The 17070-nt window shown below is 51.4% G+C and overlaps 8 protein-coding genes across 8 annotated transcripts; 3 read left to right on the top strand and 5 right to left on the bottom strand.

Moving 5' to 3' along the window:
• Nucleotides 1–46: 46 nt before the first annotated feature.
• Nucleotides 47–968, top strand: BDW70DRAFT_140094 (mitochondrial 54S ribosomal protein uL6m). Its single transcript, XM_073737536.1, has 3 exons — nucleotides 47–332; nucleotides 390–503; nucleotides 563–968. Exons 1-3 carry the CDS (start codon nucleotides 65–67, stop codon nucleotides 934–936), a joined length of 756 nt encoding a protein of 251 aa, XP_073594145.1. The 5' UTR covers nucleotides 47–64; the 3' UTR covers nucleotides 937–968.
• Nucleotides 969–2222, bottom strand: BDW70DRAFT_140095 (3'(2'),5'-bisphosphate nucleotidase). The gene has a single exon (XM_073737537.1). The coding sequence runs from the start codon at nucleotides 2164–2166 to the stop codon at nucleotides 1108–1110; it is 1059 nt and encodes a 352-aa protein (XP_073594146.1). The 5' UTR covers nucleotides 2167–2222; the 3' UTR covers nucleotides 969–1107.
• A 432-nt stretch (nucleotides 2223–2654) lies between these two features.
• Nucleotides 2655–4784, top strand: BDW70DRAFT_140098 (LSB5 family protein). Its single transcript, XM_073737538.1, has 4 exons — nucleotides 2655–3002; nucleotides 3124–3275; nucleotides 3325–4341; nucleotides 4390–4784. The coding sequence occupies exons 1-4, from the start codon at nucleotides 2988–2990 to the stop codon at nucleotides 4400–4402; spliced, it is 1197 nt and encodes a 398-aa protein (XP_073594147.1). The 5' UTR covers nucleotides 2655–2987; the 3' UTR covers nucleotides 4403–4784.
• A 1506-nt stretch (nucleotides 4785–6290) lies between these two features.
• On the bottom strand, nucleotides 6291–8114 carry BDW70DRAFT_151757 (uncharacterized protein; the record flags this gene model as incomplete). The annotated part of the gene is made up of 1 exon (XM_073739342.1): nucleotides 6291–8114. The coding sequence occupies one exon, from the start codon at nucleotides 8112–8114 to the stop codon at nucleotides 6291–6293; it is 1824 nt and encodes a 607-aa protein (XP_073594148.1).
• A 969-nt stretch (nucleotides 8115–9083) lies between these two features.
• On the bottom strand, nucleotides 9084–11104 carry BDW70DRAFT_84894 (major facilitator superfamily domain-containing protein). The gene is made up of 2 exons (XM_073745023.1): nucleotides 10917–11104; nucleotides 9084–10861 (listed from the first exon to the last, which is right to left on the bottom strand). The coding sequence occupies exons 1-2, from the start codon at nucleotides 11095–11097 to the stop codon at nucleotides 9417–9419; spliced, it is 1626 nt and encodes a 541-aa protein (XP_073594149.1). The 5' UTR covers nucleotides 11098–11104; the 3' UTR covers nucleotides 9084–9416.
• A 1413-nt stretch (nucleotides 11105–12517) lies between these two features.
• BDW70DRAFT_140105 (uncharacterized protein) lies at nucleotides 12518–13800 on the top strand. The gene is made up of 4 exons (XM_073737539.1): nucleotides 12518–12569; nucleotides 12647–12856; nucleotides 12920–13249; nucleotides 13307–13800. Exons 1-4 carry the CDS (start codon nucleotides 12557–12559, stop codon nucleotides 13318–13320), a joined length of 567 nt encoding a protein of 188 aa, XP_073594150.1. The 5' UTR covers nucleotides 12518–12556; the 3' UTR covers nucleotides 13321–13800.
• BDW70DRAFT_169581 (DUF2011 domain-containing protein) lies at nucleotides 13414–14878 on the bottom strand. The gene is made up of 3 exons (XM_073742719.1): nucleotides 14786–14878; nucleotides 14204–14720; nucleotides 13414–14120 (listed from the first exon to the last, which is right to left on the bottom strand). Exons 1-3 carry the CDS (start codon nucleotides 14812–14814, stop codon nucleotides 13743–13745), a joined length of 924 nt encoding a protein of 307 aa, XP_073594151.1. The 5' UTR covers nucleotides 14815–14878; the 3' UTR covers nucleotides 13414–13742.
• Nucleotides 14879–15066: 188 nt separating this feature from the next.
• On the bottom strand, nucleotides 15067–16296 carry BDW70DRAFT_84963 (oxidoreductase, short-chain dehydrogenase/reductase family). The gene is made up of 3 exons (XM_073745025.1): nucleotides 15469–16296; nucleotides 15244–15403; nucleotides 15067–15197 (listed from the first exon to the last, which is right to left on the bottom strand). The coding sequence occupies exons 1-3, from the start codon at nucleotides 16056–16058 to the stop codon at nucleotides 15174–15176; spliced, it is 774 nt and encodes a 257-aa protein (XP_073594152.1). The 5' UTR covers nucleotides 16059–16296; the 3' UTR covers nucleotides 15067–15173.
• Nucleotides 16297–17070: the final 774 nt, after the last annotated feature.

Genomic DNA, 17070 nt, shown 5'->3' on the forward strand with positions numbered 1-17070 from the left:
CCGCGGCGTCCGCAGCGGAGATCAGAAGTATTCTTCCAACGAAAAAAGCACATCATCCATTACCATGACGATTTTCCTGCCACAGACCTGCTTCAGGCAGCTAGCACGCGGCTCTTTGCCGAAGAGAAGCCCGGCTCTCCCTGCGCCTTTGTCACGCTCCCAACCAACACGATGTTTCTCAATTACACTACGGGCCCAGTCTCGAGTCGGCGGCGCCCCAGTCTCAGTACCCCCCGAGGTCTCTTTAAAATTCATCGATCTGCCTCAAGTGCAAGGCCGGGGGGCGGGCAAGGACCAACCTAAGGTTGCAGTCGAAGTTAATGGGCCATTGGGTGGGTTTCGTCTTGTTTTCTCTTTTCGAGGCCAGGCTAACATGACTGTCGCGGCAGGTCAATTAACGTTGAACATCCCTTCCTTCGTCAATATTGCACACGATGAGAACCTTCGGAAAGCCTCCCTAACTGTCGCTGATCCCTCTGTTCCGCACCAGCGTGCTATGTGGGGTGTGTCCTTCCCCTGCCTCTAGTGAGATATATGTTTGTCTAACGGGGCGGCCGCATAGGAACCACCCGAGCCCACCTGCAGAACTACATCCTCGGAGTGTCGGAAGGCCATATTTGCATCCTGAGTCTGGTTGGTGTCGGATACAGAGCTAGCATTGAGCCAACAGCGACCACCGTCGAGCCCGAGTACCCCGGTCAGCAATTTGTCTCCCTCAAGGCTGGATATTCACACCCGATTGAGCTCGGCATCCCAAAAGGCGTTCAAGCGAGTACACCCCAGCCCACTCGTATCCTTCTGCAGGGCAGCGATAAGCAGGTGGTCACGCAGTTTGCGGCGGAGATCCGGGAATGGCGCAAGCCCGAACCGTACAAGGGCAAGGGTATTTTCATCAACGGAGAGACAATCAAACTGAAGGCGAAAAAGATTCGGTAAACGCGTCTACAGTCTGGAGGGAGAATGTCGGTTATTATTCTGTATATCTATATCCGAGCGCCTTTCTTTGTGTCGGCGAAGGTTTTATTTTATGTACTTTAAAGGTCTCCATTATATGCATCCATCAAAGACATTTCGGATTGCCTAATATCGCCACCTTGAGGGTATCCTTCAGAGTTTCAAGACTTTCTTGACAGCGCTGATCACTTCGTCCTGGATGGCCTTGGGAGCGGCAACGACTCCCTTGTTGGCAGCCAAGGTCCTGCCCTTGCTGAAATCCAGAGCTTGTCCATAGATATCGGTCACGTGGCCACCGGCCTCGCGAACAATGAGATCACCAGCAGCGTGGTCCCAGATCTTCTCCTGGTAGTCCTTCTTGACGGGAAGTCTGAGGTAGATATCACCCGCTCCCCGCGCAATTGAGCAGTACTTTGCCTGCGAGTCCAACCGCACACTGGGGGAGGTAATCCCCAGGAGTTGGGCAACGGCAGCGTTGTCGCCCTGAGCAGAGTGTCCAGCCTCCACACCTTCGCAGAAAACAGCCTGAGCGATATCAGGAACCGGGCGCATGGAGATTGATTTGCTTTCGGCCAGAGCACCGCGCGTTAGAGGTCTGCTGACCGATCCGGCACCCTTGATGGCAGAGAACAGCACTCCGTTGCCCGCACCGCTGTTCTGATCGACACCGATAGAGGAAGAGATGGTAGCAGCGTTATCGACTGGGAGGTTAGGACAGCCGATGGCTCCCACCTTGACGTCGCCATCTTCAAGCAGGCCGAGGCAGACAGCGTACTGTCCACCCCGGAGAAAGCCCTTGGTGCCGTCGATCGGATCCAAAGCCCAGATGCGGCCCTTGGGACCACCGGCACTCTTTCCTTCATCGATGATATCAAGCATGGCCTCTTCACTGGGGAGGGAACCACCGAGAAGCTCGTTGCTCTCCGCATCTTCCAACTTGATGTCCTTGACCAGTCTCCAGATCTCGGCGCTCAAGGCTTTATCCTCACGCAGAGTGCTAGCTTCTTCTTCGGCAACGATTTCATCATTAGGAAAATTCTTGCGAATGGCTTGAATGATCAGAGCCTGGGCTCCAAAATCACCAATGGTGACAGGCGACTTATCATCCTTCGAGACGGTGCCTTTGGCCTTCTCATTGAACACCTTCTGTGTGAGGATGGTTGCGCGCTGGACGGCAAGCTCGGCGATGTAGCGTTCGCGTTCGTAGGACATGTTTGCGATATGAGAATATGGTTGCGAGAAGGTAAATTGATGAGGAGGAAGGAAGTTATAAGTAAAACGGGGTCGAGATTTCAGAAGTACGCTGACCCCCAACACAATAGTGGAGCAGAGTACGACGCCCGCGAAGAGTGAGAGACGCCGGTGAGTGGAGGAAGGATCTGCTTGGTCTGCGGACCAAAACCGCATTGAAGCCCAAGTAAGGATTCGCTGGAGGATCAATTACCGATAGAAAAGGTGCAGCAGCACTATCGCCCGCGAATTAAGCCTTTGATAACCGCCAGCGATGTTCAAATGAGCCAAAAGAACTTCTGCCTTCTTGTGAGCTGTAACAGTATATCCCCGCACTAAGCCGAATTGGGCAACCATCGAGGGGCGCCGTCGGCGCATTTGAGTGCCGGTCACGAGCCATGACGTGGGAGGCAGACGGGTCCTGCTACCTTGTGATATTATCGTCCCCAACGAATGAAGAACCTCTGACAGGTCGGTTCATTTACCTTGTCTCCTGCCGCTTGTCGCAATCAGCAGGGCAAGATCAGATCGTTCTCACCTCGGCTGGTTGGGAGTCAGGCCATACCTACTCCAGATCCGCAGTGGAACTCTCCGCGTGAACGTTGCCTGTCGTGATACTTGGAGGGTTTTAACAGACAGAGGAAGAGACCGCAAACACTTCAACCCAGACTGCGTAACTGGCTCTATCCGCCCTGCGGGAAGACAGTCTTCGCCTGGGTTTGCGATCAGGATACTCTACTTCTGCCCAGTCACTAAAGTCGTCGGATCAATATCTGAAATACTTACCCAGCGGGGATACCATCATGTTCCACTCAACGGTGAGTGCCTGAGTACCCGCACAACAATCTCTATATGCGCCGGGTTCACGCATTGACGGCGTAGCCGTCTTTAAGCCTTTGCATCTTCGCTCGGAATTCGAAACCGCTGACGCCCCTCTAGAAGCCGTATTCGGCCGTCACCGTACAAATAGAGGTCCTTACCAGCGAACAATATGAGGTCGAAGATTGGAGTGGCATCATCGATCTAATCGAGGCCATCCGCATACAGGCCAGCGGTCCTACTGAGGCTGCTCGTGCTCTGCGAAAAAAACTGTCAGCTTTTCAATCATTGTATTTCCGCCAGAACTCTAACAATTTGTAGGAAGTACGGAAACCTCCACCGCCAGTTACGGGCACTTACGATCCTCGATTTCTTGATTCAAAATGCCGGTGACCGCTTCCACCGCGAATTCGCAGACGAACCTTTGCTTGAACGATTGCGAATTGCCGCTACGGATCCAGTTTCCGATCCTCTGGTTAAGGAAAAATGCAAGCAGCTGTTCGGGCAATGGGCAGTCTCTTACAAGGATACCCCTGGCATGGAGCGAGTCGCGAGTCTATATAAGCAGCTTCCGAAACGCAAGCAACCGGCAACCCAAGCAAGAACCAAAGTTCTACGGGAAGCCGAACGGCCGTCCGAGCCTCAGTTGGGCCATACTGTGTCAGTGTCCGCCGGAAATGGACCTGCAAAGGTCCTCAGTAGTCCCAAGCACAAGCACTCGTCCAGCAAGTCGCTGAAGAAGGAAAAGAAGGAAAAGAAGCTTTACAGCCGGTCGTTCAACTTTGAGAAAGAGAAGCCGGAAATGCTTCAAACACTAGCTTCTTCCTCGGTCGCCAGCACGAATCTTCTTAATGCTCTTAAACGCGTCAACCGAGAGACGCAGCGTGTGAGTGAAGATGCAGAGGTCCTTAACAGGTTCGAGACGTGTAAACAACTGCGCCGTCAGATACTCCGGTACATTCAACACGTGGAGAGTGAGGAATACCTTGGAAGTCTTATCCATGCTAATGAGGAGCTGGTGTCCGCACTCATGGCATTTGAGGTGTTGGACAAAAGTGTGGACTACGATAGTGATAGTGATCAGGATGTTCTTGAAAGCGGCTGGACACCCGACCGCGAAGTTAGCGATTCTTTTGCTGGGCTATCCATTAACCCTCCAAAACCGCCCCGTCCTACTCGACCATTGAGCATTTCTGTACCTTCATCTTCTACACACAGACCGGAATATGATACCGAGAGTGAGTCGGAATTTGAGCCTGATGACGATGACGAGAACAACCCTTTTGGGGACCGAAATGCTATTATAACGCCTCTGGTGGATAACTTTGGCCGAACTGTGTAAGTCAAAGCACCTATCTGACGGACTGAGTTTTAATGTTTTCCCAGTAAGGAAGTGTAGATGAAAATATCCTTGTGTGCGGCCTTCCTTTCATCGCTAGCCATAATACCTTCGCTTTTATTTTGTCACATTCTAGTATGAGATAGGCAAGCTATTTCAAGAGCTGTGTCCCCTTGACGATGTGTCGCCGGTTGCTAGCGCACTTATCAGCATTACGACCAATGGGCTATATACTAGACGCGGTAGTCGACATGCACCATATTTATTTGATAACGATCCAATGATACATGAACTCAACGAACTGTCTATCCCAATTTGTACAATTAAAGTCTGCTCAGCCCCTTCACGGCCAAGCCTGATAATAGGTACGCTGCTGTCGAGTAACACATGTGAAATTATTAGAACGTACAGCTTAAAAATAGCATTGAAAATGTGCTTCGCAGTCTGTAAATCCTCTGATCCACATATAAACCTACACACTTTGTTACTGTCTCCTCAGAAACATTCTCTATTACGAGCATATAACGTGGTTAAAGAGACACTGAGGATTGGGAATGATGCAGGCAGGCCATGTGGTGTAGATTATTTGTATAAAGTCTAACCGTATTTGAAAAGCAGCTCAAAGCTACTTAGTCATCATATCATCACCAGGAGCCTTTCTTTTAGGCAGAGCTCCGCGGCACACCGCGACACACTCATTCAAAGCCTGCATCGACATGGCAGCTCAAAACCCAGTATAGCAAGATCTCAATCTTACCTAATATCGTCCCTGGAAATCTACCTGTCAAACCACAAAGCAGGGGCAAGATGCCAGATTCCGCTCCCCGCGGAGAGTGCCGCCGCTCACGCTCACGCTCGCGCTCGCCGCCTCGCCGCCCAAAAGCCCACGGTGGCTTTCGCTGGAAAGACAAGCGTTCAAACAATGATAGCCAGAGTGAAGGCGACGTACGCCTAGATCGTGGGTACCGGAATCGCTCTCCTCGTCGGCCGTATGACCGAGACCGGGATCGCTACCGGGATCGTGATCGAGGCCATGATAGATACAGAGGCGACTATCGAGACCGCGACCGAGACCGCGACCGAGACCGCGACCGAGACCGCGACCGAGACCGCGACCGAGACCGCGACCGAGACCGCGACCGAGACAGAGACCGAAACTGGGATCGCGACCCTAACCGCGCACTGAAAGAGAAGAAAGAAAAGAAACCTAAACCTGCTGCGCCGTCTGGGTCCGGGGAAGCAATGATAGTCGTACATGTTAACGACCGCCTAGGCACAAAAGCCGCAATCCCTTGTTTGCCCTCCGACACGATCGGGAACTTCAAAGCCCTTGTGGCCGCGCATATCGGACGAGAACCGCATGAGATTCTGCTTAAACGGCAAGGGGAACGACCGTTTAAGGACTTTATCACTCTGGCAGATTATAGTATTGGAAATGGGGTGCAGCTGGATCTGGAGGTTGGGACTGGAGATTAGATTCTCTTGGTTCCTGAGGGGAAAGTGTAGCGATGTGCAGGAGGTCGATGGCTGGTTTCCCAGTCGCCTACAGAATTTCGGGAGTGGGTGTATTTATTGTGATATGATAGCCTTGTTATCTTTCCCACGGATACGAACGAGGTGTTGCTGATATAGGGTGTGATCTGGGAATATTTCGGACTGGACAGTGGACTACACTGATACCAATTGATTTTGTCTTGACAGCGGTTCATATTTACGAGAAAAAGGCTATGATGCAATTGTACAGTTTGATCCAATGCGCTCTTGTATGTACCCAGCAGTATCCTTGACTCCATCCCCAAAAACCATTATGGACAGTAGAGGAACCTAACGTATCAACGCCGAAAAGTTGGGTATTATAAACATAGCCATTACCTCATGCCAGTATTGAATATGTCCAGGCGAAGCAGAATATGACGCAGACCAAGCAGAGAGGGAAGACCAGAAAGGCCTACAACACCTTTGTCTTCATCCACTCACTCGTACCAACACCTAGATTGAGCCCATTACGAGCCCACCATTTCCTTACCCGCTCTTCAGCACCAGACACTGGGTCCGCGTCCTCAAGAGCTTCCTCGATATCACAGGTCTTGAACTCCACACGGAGGCCGCTGCGACGCCACCATTCTAGAACATTATCGTGGCCGTTTTTGGTTGGTCCAACGAGCACCTGGCAGTCGAAAATCATCTTGGCCCCTTTCAGCTTATACCAGAAATCGAGGACGTGCACGTGGCCGTGGGTACTGGCGATTCGTGCAACAGATTCTGCATGTGTATACGGGATACCTGATGCGTCCCACCAGGCGAGCGAAGCTGTTCGGCCAGACTGGGCCGCGAGGAGGACGGATTTACCGACTTTCAGAGGTATTGGACGAGAGCTGGGAGCGGTTGCTGAAGCCAGCTTCCACCATTCGAGGACATTGACGCGGCCTTCGGCACTGGCTGACTCTAGCGCTCTCTCGGTGTAGCGAAGTTCCAAGCCGGATGTTCGCCACCACTCTAGGACATCCACGAAGCCGGCGCGAGAGGCTCCATCCATTGCGTCTGCAATGTATTCTTTGTTCGGGAGTGCTGGGGCATCTCGCCACCATGTCAATATCTTGGGATTGCCGTATATTGCTGATGCACGATAGGGGATGTTGGTGAGGCGGGAGGTAGTCCAGAGGAGATCAAGGTGGTTCTCGGTGAGATGAGAGAGGATGTCAGTTCGCGAGAATTTGAAGATGAGGTGGCATGCTAAATCTGATAGTGGTTTCCAACGCGGCAGGCTATCAATCCGCTTCTTGATTGCAGCAAATGAACCACGAAGAATGGTGTACTCCAGAGATGCAGGTGCTGACATCTTCAGGAGATGACTCTGCCATTCCTTGGGAACTGCAAGTTTCGTTGGGATGCCGACCGCTTTGGCGATCTCCCAATCGTTAAGATGGTCTTCGAATATATTCAACCATAATTCTAATGGTAATGAGGGTGGGCCTTTCTTCTCAACCATGCTAGGTCTGGACAAAGCTTCAGACTGGAGCGGTGCGACTTTTGCTGGTATAGGCTTCTCTAAACTGGCACCAACTTGCGATGCGGTAGATTCGGTAGGCTGGGTAGTGGATGTCGTATCCTTTGCTAACGAGATCATAAGAGTTTTCTCAATCATTTCATGTAGCTCTTTCAAACCCGCCCAAGGCAACTGAACCAGCTCTTCAGGTGCGTTATATTTCCATAGAACTGGCGATACAATGTCAATCCAAGGCCAAAACCGACGAACTTCCAGCAGTTGCCTCTCAGTTAGCGGATGCTCCCACTCCGAGACGGTCATCCCAGGGATGAGAAGAACGGGCTTTGTAGACTTCCAGCCCCGCAACAACGCCAGTGTCAAAGTATTGGTGAGGCCTGATAGCATAGAGCCTAATGTTCCCGCATCGACTGGGGCAACGAGCAACAAATCTGCCCACTCGCAGAGTTCCGCAGCTTTAGCCTTGAGCCATCTTCGGGCCCCAATCTCCTTCTCGAAAGTCCTACTATCCACCGTATCCATATAATGTGGAACCTTGTTCGTGCCGGAGAGAAGGGCGAATGGCTCGTCCGTGATGAACCTAACCTCGATGCCGGGGTGCTGTATCAGGACCGGTAGAACATTATCGACGAACTCGCTGTCCGTTGAAATTAGTAACCGTTTGCGGCGGTACTGTGCTGAAGTATCTTCATGGTTTGTCGACTCAGGTGCGCTGAAGCCTGTTAACTTTTCGACCGTCCTTTTCGCGGGTTCTTCATCGATGTCCATCCCAGTGACATGAGCGCTTTCTGGCCCGACGTTGCTGATCCCCGTGGAGGGAATAGTGCTAGACACAAACCCAACAGGCATGAACGGAGCAATAGCGTTGCTTGGTCGAGGTGTAGGCAAAATCGATAGCTGCCAAGCTTAACAGAAGTGGCCGTCGCCTAAAGCATCCAATTTGCAGAATACTGGCCACGGGACTCACGCGCGTGCAATACCTCGATGCGAAGAAAGGAGAAGAGTTAAGAGATATACAATCCGCAGCCAGTGCGAATGGAGGTCTAGAATATAGTAAGAGAAGAAAGAAGGGAAAAGCAAATGGCGTAAGGAGCACAGAGTGGTCCGAATTTGTGGCCCAAGCAGGGTCATCAGCTAACCACAGAGGACCATGCAACCCGTCCAAGTAACCGTGGCGCCGATCCGAGGTATGACACGCTCGATGCAGCTCGTGTCAAAGATTTGGTGGTCAGACCAGGGGAGCTGAGGAGCGGTGAGTTTGTACGCAGTATCAGTGACTTGTCTTTTGTTGTTATCGGTCTTGGGTTTCGCGAACGGATGCCGCTGGAATTGTTCTCGACGATATGGTTGCCGGAGCAGTTCGAAGAAAATTATGGTATATAGATTGAAGACAAAAAAATGAAGGTTAAGCGATGTGTTGGAAGACGCAGTGATGATACTTGGTAAAACTTTCGTGCAGGTGGAGGGCCAGGAGGCGCTGAGGTCACGGTTACCAGCGGACCAGCGGCGAGTCGGCGAGATCGTCCTACGGGATACGGTTGTCGCCTGAAGGCTGAGGCGTCGATGCCAATTCCGAATCCCGTCCGATTTGACTGGTCGGAGGGCGGGCCAGCTAGAAAGGCGCTAGTCCTTAAATTGAAGCGCAAGTATAGATAAACCCACCACTCAGAGGCATTCCTTAGCGCACGTCACAGTTACTCAATTCCATTACACAGAATGAACAACTGGAGGATCTCAGGAATTCGGAGGGTGCTGGTGCCCTCAAAAAGGTAAGTATGGTTTCGCTGTTTTTAATAAGTTAACCTGCTGAAGCCGCAGCGCAACGTCTCCTAACTCTAGGGTCTATGCTAAATCGAATATATGCCGTCTATGTCATCACTATGAGCCTATTACAAAGTATTTGGATGTTGTTCCACCGATAGGCTCCCGGCAATTAGAACAACATTTGTAGTGTCCTCTGAAGCCAACAGATAGGTGCGTTCAATCCTGACGACAGCTGTGCTTGGGTACCAGCAAGTATGCTGGAACATACAAACAGGCCGGTCGACGAGGATTGTCGAAGAAGTGTGTTTATTCACCCCTTCGAGCCATATTCGTATGCAATACATGCTCTCGCATTCCCAGGCTGACCAATGCTCCCAGAACAGCAAGCCCAAGCAACGTAATGAAAGTAGCCCTCAGGGAAACCATGTAGGCATCCATGACGCCAGGTAGCCAGTCCGCCGGCACTTTTTGGATCTCCTGGAGGCTGTCAAGGAGGCGCGAGATCACCTCCCGTGCGTTTTCACGGTCTCCAAAACGCGACCAGAGACCACTCCTAAGAATATTCTGAAAAACAGAGGAGCCGATGGTGATACCGATCGAACTGCCAGTGCTACGGAAGGCATAAGAGGCTGATGTGATAACAGCGTGGTGCTCATGGTCGACGGCAGAAATGAGGGCGACCAAAGTGATAGTGAGCATGCTGCCGTAAGCTATTCCCCCCAGCAAGAAGTAAAGTAGGGGGAGGGCCGTCGGGGTATCGGGTTTCAAGGTACAAATCAAAGCCGACGAGACCACTAGAAGCAGCATAGTGATGTGACTATACATCTTATAGCGGCCACTGTAACGCATCAGGGCACCGGACCCCAAGGACCCAAAGGAGGTACCGATAGCTTGGGGAATCAATCTCGCTCCTGAAGCGGTGGCTGAAAGGCCTTGAACCTGAAATAGTATCGGTAGGTAGAAAAGCAGTGCATACACATTCATCGTAGTAAACCAGTTGGTCAGGCATCCCGACAATACGGTCCGATTGAGAAGCAAACGAACGGGAATGACTGGCTCCGACGCAATGTTCGCTTCGATATAGACGAATGCCCCGAGTACGACCGCTGAGAGTGGAAGCGTAGTGAGAATCAGAGGGTGGGTCCATGGTAACTGGTTACCCCCTGTGTTAAGGCCAAGCAGAAGCAAGACAAGCGCTGTTACCAGCGTAATTGCTCCAAGAAAATCAACGCGCCTGAGCTTGTCCTTGTTTGCGTTTTTCGGGGGGATTTTGACGGTCAAAGCCACTAAGATCGCCGACGCCAGAACAAAAGGGATCTGGATCAGGAACGCCCACCGCCAGCCCAGTGTGTCGTTAATCCAGCCACCAAAGACGCCGCCTAGCCCGCTGCCGACGCCAAAGCAGATATTACCGACTCCCTGCCAGACTCCTCGCTTCCTGAGGGGAATCAAGTCTGAGGCCACAAACGTTGAAATGGCCGTCAAACCACCCCCACCAATACCGGCGATAACCCGTCCTAGGATGATAGTCCATTGTCTTTGCGCAAGGCCACAGATAAGATTACCTGCAGCGAAGACCAGATTGGAAAAGATTAGTCCTGTCTTGCGGCCGAATATATCAGTCAGACGTCCAGAGAGCGGCTGGCAGGCGGCATTGGAGATTAAATAAGCTGTCGCTAGCCAGGAAAATAATGAAAGAGAGTTGAACGAAGAAGATATAGGTCCTGTCAGGGTAGCAACAATCGTGATATCTGAAAGACCAATGTTAGTACTATTAACACGCACGATAAGCAAGTGAGACCACACCGAGAGCTGCAAGGAAGACTCCCACCCAGATGCCGCACAGAACCAGAAGCAGTCGCTTGGTGCTTGGCTCCTCTTCAGCCGGTGGCTGGGACTGGCCAGCTAGAAGAGGCGTCTGCTCTGATATCGATTCGTCTCTGGCTGTTGCTGCCTGGGTCGGCGGCGAAGACTGGCTCAAGCGCATGTCCGTCAAATTGAGAATAGTGGTCAAAGGTATCAAGTTGACGACAGCGGCCAAGGACGTGAGGGGTCCGCGAAGGACTGCGGAGACGCTCCACTGATTATTCAGCCACATTGGGGCAACCCGTTAACTAATTGGGTTAACTGACTTAGCTATGAGAATACTGATTTCCGCATTTCCCCAAGCTTTCATTTCCAAGACACATTCAAACGTACATATGGAGGTTAAACTTAGACACACTCCCAATGTCACAATCAAGGGAATTATAGGCGGCGAGGCATTTTCACAAAAACAGGCACAAACCATCGGCGCGTTATGGTCTCCAGTATTGGAAATTGGGCCGCTCCTGAACTATGCCAACATTGGCACGGAATGTGAGAAAGATGCGACCCAGGAAAGCAATTTCGCTGGTACTTGGAATGAGCCTTTTTAATGAATTTGGCTAGAGGTCTATAATTCGAGCAGCTGGGTCAGACCATAAAAGAAAAAATTTCTGGCGGCTTTCAGGTGCAGAACAAGTGATTCATGGCCTTCCCCACGATAGTCGAAGGAATCGAGAGCATCAGAACCGTGCTAACATTACAGCGCTCCTCTATTGCATTGAGCTTCGAAGTCTGACGCCCGACAACGGGAAGCACACTGATTGTTCCTGTCGTCTGCACTTCATACCATCCTGGGCATTAATACGAATTCTAACTCCACAGGAGTCCACACGCATAAGCTTAGGGCCTTAGGCCAGCAGCCGTCGTTAGCCAAGTCTCAGGAGTAAGTGGCCGGTTCTCTGACGACCGTATGCACCTCCGGGTCCAATGACGAGCAGGATGTTTCCGGTCTGCAGTTCAGTTTGAAACATGACAATGAGAAGCGAATCCTCCTTCACGACATGTCGACGAACTTGCTTCCTCGCTCGCGTCCGAGTGACAAAACGATTGAAGCCATTCACCGCCTGGATGATGAAGGATGAGCACAGCCACAATTGAAATGGGTAAACAAGCCAAGATCGACACCATCCGCCGGAGAATGATGAGGGAAGCCAGGAATATCAACAAGTCGGACGCGAATTTATAGCTGGCCGCCCTCAGAATAGGTCTAGTCATACACAGAGTCAGAGCAAAGTTAGACTACTGTACCAACAAAGTAGTAGCTTTTGTCTTCTCACGCTCAATCCAGCGCTAGAGGAATGGCACGGTCCAATGATGTGTGGAGACGATAGGCGGAGGCTCATTAACGTGGGGAGCAGAGCGGGCAGAGAAAAGGAGACAATCATCGGCAAATTAATAGGGACGCAGCAGATCAAGGACCGTGCCCTGCATCACGTGGAGAGAGCTGGACCAGTTTAAAATGGTCGAGACGCTGCGGTCCGTCCGGTTCCCCTTCCAGGATCCGTCTTCTTTGTCATTGTTGTCTTGTTTCGATACCTACCCCTCTCATCGCCTCAGTATTACTTACATACCCCAGCAAAATGCCTGGTGTTCGTAAGCGATACCCGCCGTCCTTTACGCTTGATGTTGCGCTGGCCCGTTACTGACCTAGACCCCGTTCTGTTTCAAAGCCCCCGATGCGCTTGACCAGCTGAAGAAAGGCTTCAGGGCTATCTTTCGGCGGAAGAAGAAGGCTCAGGCGGCCCCCGCAACAGGCGAGCCGGCGGACAAACCCGTAGAGGCGCCGGCCGCGGCTCCTGCTGCTGCTGCTCCCACAACTGAAGCCAAGCCTGCAGAGCCAGCTGCCACGGTGCCAGCTCCCGCTGCAGAGCCCAAGACTGGTACGTTTGTCCACTCTCGCACTGCAATCAACGAATGATCGCCCTTCTGACGAAAATAACCAGCCGAGACCCCCGCTACAGACAAGCCCGCTGAGACTCCTGCACAAACTGAGACTTCAGCACCGGCCCCTGCTCCAGCTGAAGCTTCGACGGCCGCTCCGGAAAAAAAGCCTGAGGAGACCGCTACTGAGTCCAAGACTGAAACTCCTGCCGCCACTGCTGCCGCCGCTGGTGCTCCTGCTCCCACCGCCCCTGTCGAGAACTCCGAGTCCGAGCCCTCATTACCTCCTGATTCTACGATTCCCCAGACGCCATTTGAAACGCCAGCTGAGAAGCCCGCTGAGTCCGCTGAGCTGGCTAAGCCTGCGACGCCTGCTGCTGAGCCGGCGAAGAGTGAGTCGCTTAACCTCCAATTGGTCCATAATCATGCAGTCGCTAATTGTGCAAAAGCCGAGTCAAAATAGATGAACTGCGTTCGACTCGCTGCGCCTTGACTTAACATCTGTCTTATCTAGGCATTTTGGCGGACCACCTCTATAGCTGCAGTTCTCTTTTCTTTTTTTTGTCTTCATCTCATACCCCAGCGCGAACATAACGAGTTTGATCTTTTGCCGTTATTTCATCTTAAATATGATCTACAATACCCTGTCATGCTGTCTGTTTCCAGTTGCAAGTCATCTTTTGCCTCATCGGTTTCTGGTACGGATTGGCTATGCTGGCTGATGTGCATGATATCCTCTGGGTCTTTGTCTTGTTTATCAGTTTATCAGTGCGCAAATGATAGAAAATCGAAATGGGCAGAATTAAGCCATGCTGTAAGCCATGCAATATGGGTATCATGGCTTCATATCGTTTAGACTCGAGCAGTTGCCGTGATAATCGGTGTCTAATCGCTCTCCTGCCCGGATGCACACGCGTTGGCCTCCATTGCCGCTATAGATCCCGCCCCATCACCGCCCCCAGCAGCGGCCGCCGCAGCTTTGGCCTCCCTCGCCTTCTGTCTTCGCTTGATCTTCTTTTCCCGGTTCCGCCGATTTCGCTTCTCCGCCTCAGTCTCCTTTGCCCTCTCTGCAGCAGCAGCTTTCTTCCGCAGCTGGATTCGTCGCTTCTTACCCGGCTTCTTACGAGACAGTGGCACTCTCTCCGGTACGTCTACAATGTACGTGGTCGCAGGTGCTGCCTTAGAAGTGCCCTTTTCCTCCTTAGGAAGTTTTGTATGCTCGCGTTTTAGACGGATCACCCGCCAAGGGAGATGGCAGCCGGGCTGTGTACGATTGATTAGAATGGCACTCCCTTTTCTGCCGAGTCCAATTGAGCCAATAAAATAGGGTGTGTTAGACCACTCACCCAAGGTACACCTGACATCTTCACCATATCCTCTCCACTCACAGCCACGTCCTCAAACTGTTTCCTCTTCAGCGCGACGCCCGCGTCTTCATCTCCTTTTGCCCCAGCTCCAGTCAAGAGGTCCGGCGTAGAAAAATAATAACTCCACCCTCGAAACGGATTCACAAAGCCCCCATCCTTGGAGCCCAGAGCTGTAGGCGTTGGAGACCGTAATCGAATTCGTAACTTCTGTGCGCTTTGAGCTGCGACTGTTGTTGTTGAATCGCCGCTTCCTTTTTGAGCAGTACTAGAAGTTCTAGGCGCAGGCGCTGAGGAGAATAGCCGGAACTCGAACTCTTGCTCTTCAGGTTCGTTGTCCTTCGTTCCTTGTGTCTCAGGTTCCGAGGCGGGTGCGATATTGAAGTCGAAGTCTAGGAGAGCACTTAGGCGCTTTTGCGCATCGGGAATTAGCGATTCTGGAGGCGGTGACGGGGATGGCGATGAGGATGTGCGGGTCAGGAGGTCATCTCGGCGGACGCTTGTGATTATCAGTACGGTTGGTAATAGAAGTTGAGTGGGAGGTGAGACTTGAGTGGAACGTACCGTTTCGCATCTGGGAGGTCGAACATCATAATTTGTATCTGCGAGGGCTTCAGAATTGCAGCAATTGTTTAGGTTTCGGGTTTTTGCGATGGGAAGGTAGTGGATGGATAGTGTGGATAGGAAAGGCTGCTGTGCGGAGAAGATGAGGGTTGAAAATCCGAGATTGAGGTTAAAGCTTACTGCCTACCTCCACGCACAATGCCAAGTTGCGGCCACGTCCCGGAGCATTTCTACGGCGGTGCAGGACCGGCTATGCCTACATCTTTGAAAATCTCCTTGAATTTAGGGGTACCGTGTACACTCTCATTATTTCACATGGATTCTCAGTTCCGCTACTGATGTAAGCCGCAATAGACACATCCCTGTAGTACTACATACTTTATAACGTTCACACGCAGCGGCCACCATCAACCTGCAGAATATTAGCGCGGAAACTTGGCAAGTTAGATAAACCATACCTCCAGCTCGACTCCAGTGATGAACTCTGCTTCGTCACTTGCGAGGAAACTACAAGTATTCGCAACGTCTGCTGGCGTCGAAGGACGACCTAGCGGTATAGTCGACACAAACGCAGCCCTATTTTCCTCGGTGTCCGGCTTCCCCAGGAAGAGATGTGTCCTAGGAAGGATTGTTATGCTTGATAAAGAGAAGACCTTAAGATCTGCGGGAATGAGGTCACTTACATGCCTGTGCTCCCAACAACCGGGCACACACAGTTGAACCTTATCTTCTTGGGCCCATACTCAACAGCCATAGTCTTGGTAGCATTGCTAACAGCAGCTTTGGATGCATTGTACCACGTCAAACCTGGGCGAGGACGGAGGGCAGCAGTTGATGAGACCTGGATGAAGCATCCGGGCCGATTGTGTTCTAGAAAGTATGGCACGATAACACTGGTGGAGAGGTATATCGACCTTATATTGACGTTCACGCAGAGGTCGAAATCAGCATCCGTGACTTCGGTAGTAGGTTTGTTAGAGTATGTTGCGCCAGCATTGTTGACCACGATATCGAGTGTCTTGTATTCGTCCAGTGTAGCTTGGAGAAGCGCTTGCCAATCCTCTCGCCGAGTCACATCTGTGTAGATGAACTTGCTACCCAACTCTGCTGCGACTGCCTGGCCATTTTCTTCTGAAATGTCGGCGACAATAACCTTTGCTCCCTCCTTGACGAACTTCTTTGCGATGCCGTAGCCGAAGCCTGATCCAGCCCCCGTAACAATTGCGACTTTGCCATTCAGACGTCCAGAATGAGTGATGGTGGCAGTGGCCATGGTGGCGGTAGTAACAGTGAAGTTGAATGTGCGTATGTGAATGAATGAGGCTTTTGTGCGTTGGTAGAGAGAGAAAGCAGCGACGATGGTTTCTGGAGGCTGGCTTACTTAGTGCAAGTCGGGTGCGGGGTGATCATATGCATATGAGCTGTCCTACCATATGCGTAAAGCCAGGTACCAGGCAACACACAAGACATCAAGTGCTGCAGAATGATCTATAGCTCATTCATGCCCAAAGCAAGATATGTAGTATGGAAGACGCTGGTATTCTTCCCAAACTCTGATACATTCCCAAGCTGCACTTTTTGGACACTCGGTTCGACAAACATCATAATATAGCATATACTTCTACCTTCACATTAGGAGATATACGCTAAACACAGAAAAAACATAGGGAATTAAGGACAGCCAATCTCCTTGGCCCTAATGAATGCTGTGCAAGATTGTATACCATTTTAAGACGACCCAAGAGCTCTCTCAGGTGAGGTTTGCAGCTACTTCAACCTCAGCTTCCCCTGTGGTATGATTTGAAGCTGTATGCAAGCAAGGATGGTGAGACATTTCTTGCCAGGAAATGATGGACTTGACAGTACCTAAGCAGGCTTGACCGAAGGCTGAGTAAGGTGTGGGCTGCGATGCCAATATATGTACGCACCTGCGACCTAAGAGCCATCGCTCCAACACGCGTAGGCATGACTGCATCAGTAGAAGCTCCTGGCAAAGCTCTTATTATACTTGCTAGATTGTTCAGGGTAGCATAACCAAGGTTCGAACTGCGATAATGCTGACAATTTCTGGCCTTCGAGAGCGCGTGGGCTGGGAGTCATGGCGCCACAACATCCAGTTGTCGTTGTGTTCACATAATAACTGACCAAGGTGCTTTGGCCATGAAGGCTTTGAGCAAGGTAAATCGAGAGCTCAGGTCTGATATCGGTTAGATGCCTCGGTTAGATGCCTTGGTTGGAGACCGCAACATCCAATTTTCGAGGACAATCAAAGGTCGTCGAAGAGA

The sequence above is a fragment of the Aspergillus foveolatus genome (assembly GCF_047715535.1).
Source record: "Aspergillus foveolatus strain CBS 279.81 unplaced genomic scaffold BDW70scaffold_40, whole genome shotgun sequence".
Lineage (NCBI taxonomy): Eukaryota > Fungi > Ascomycota > Eurotiomycetes > Eurotiales > Aspergillaceae > Aspergillus > Aspergillus foveolatus.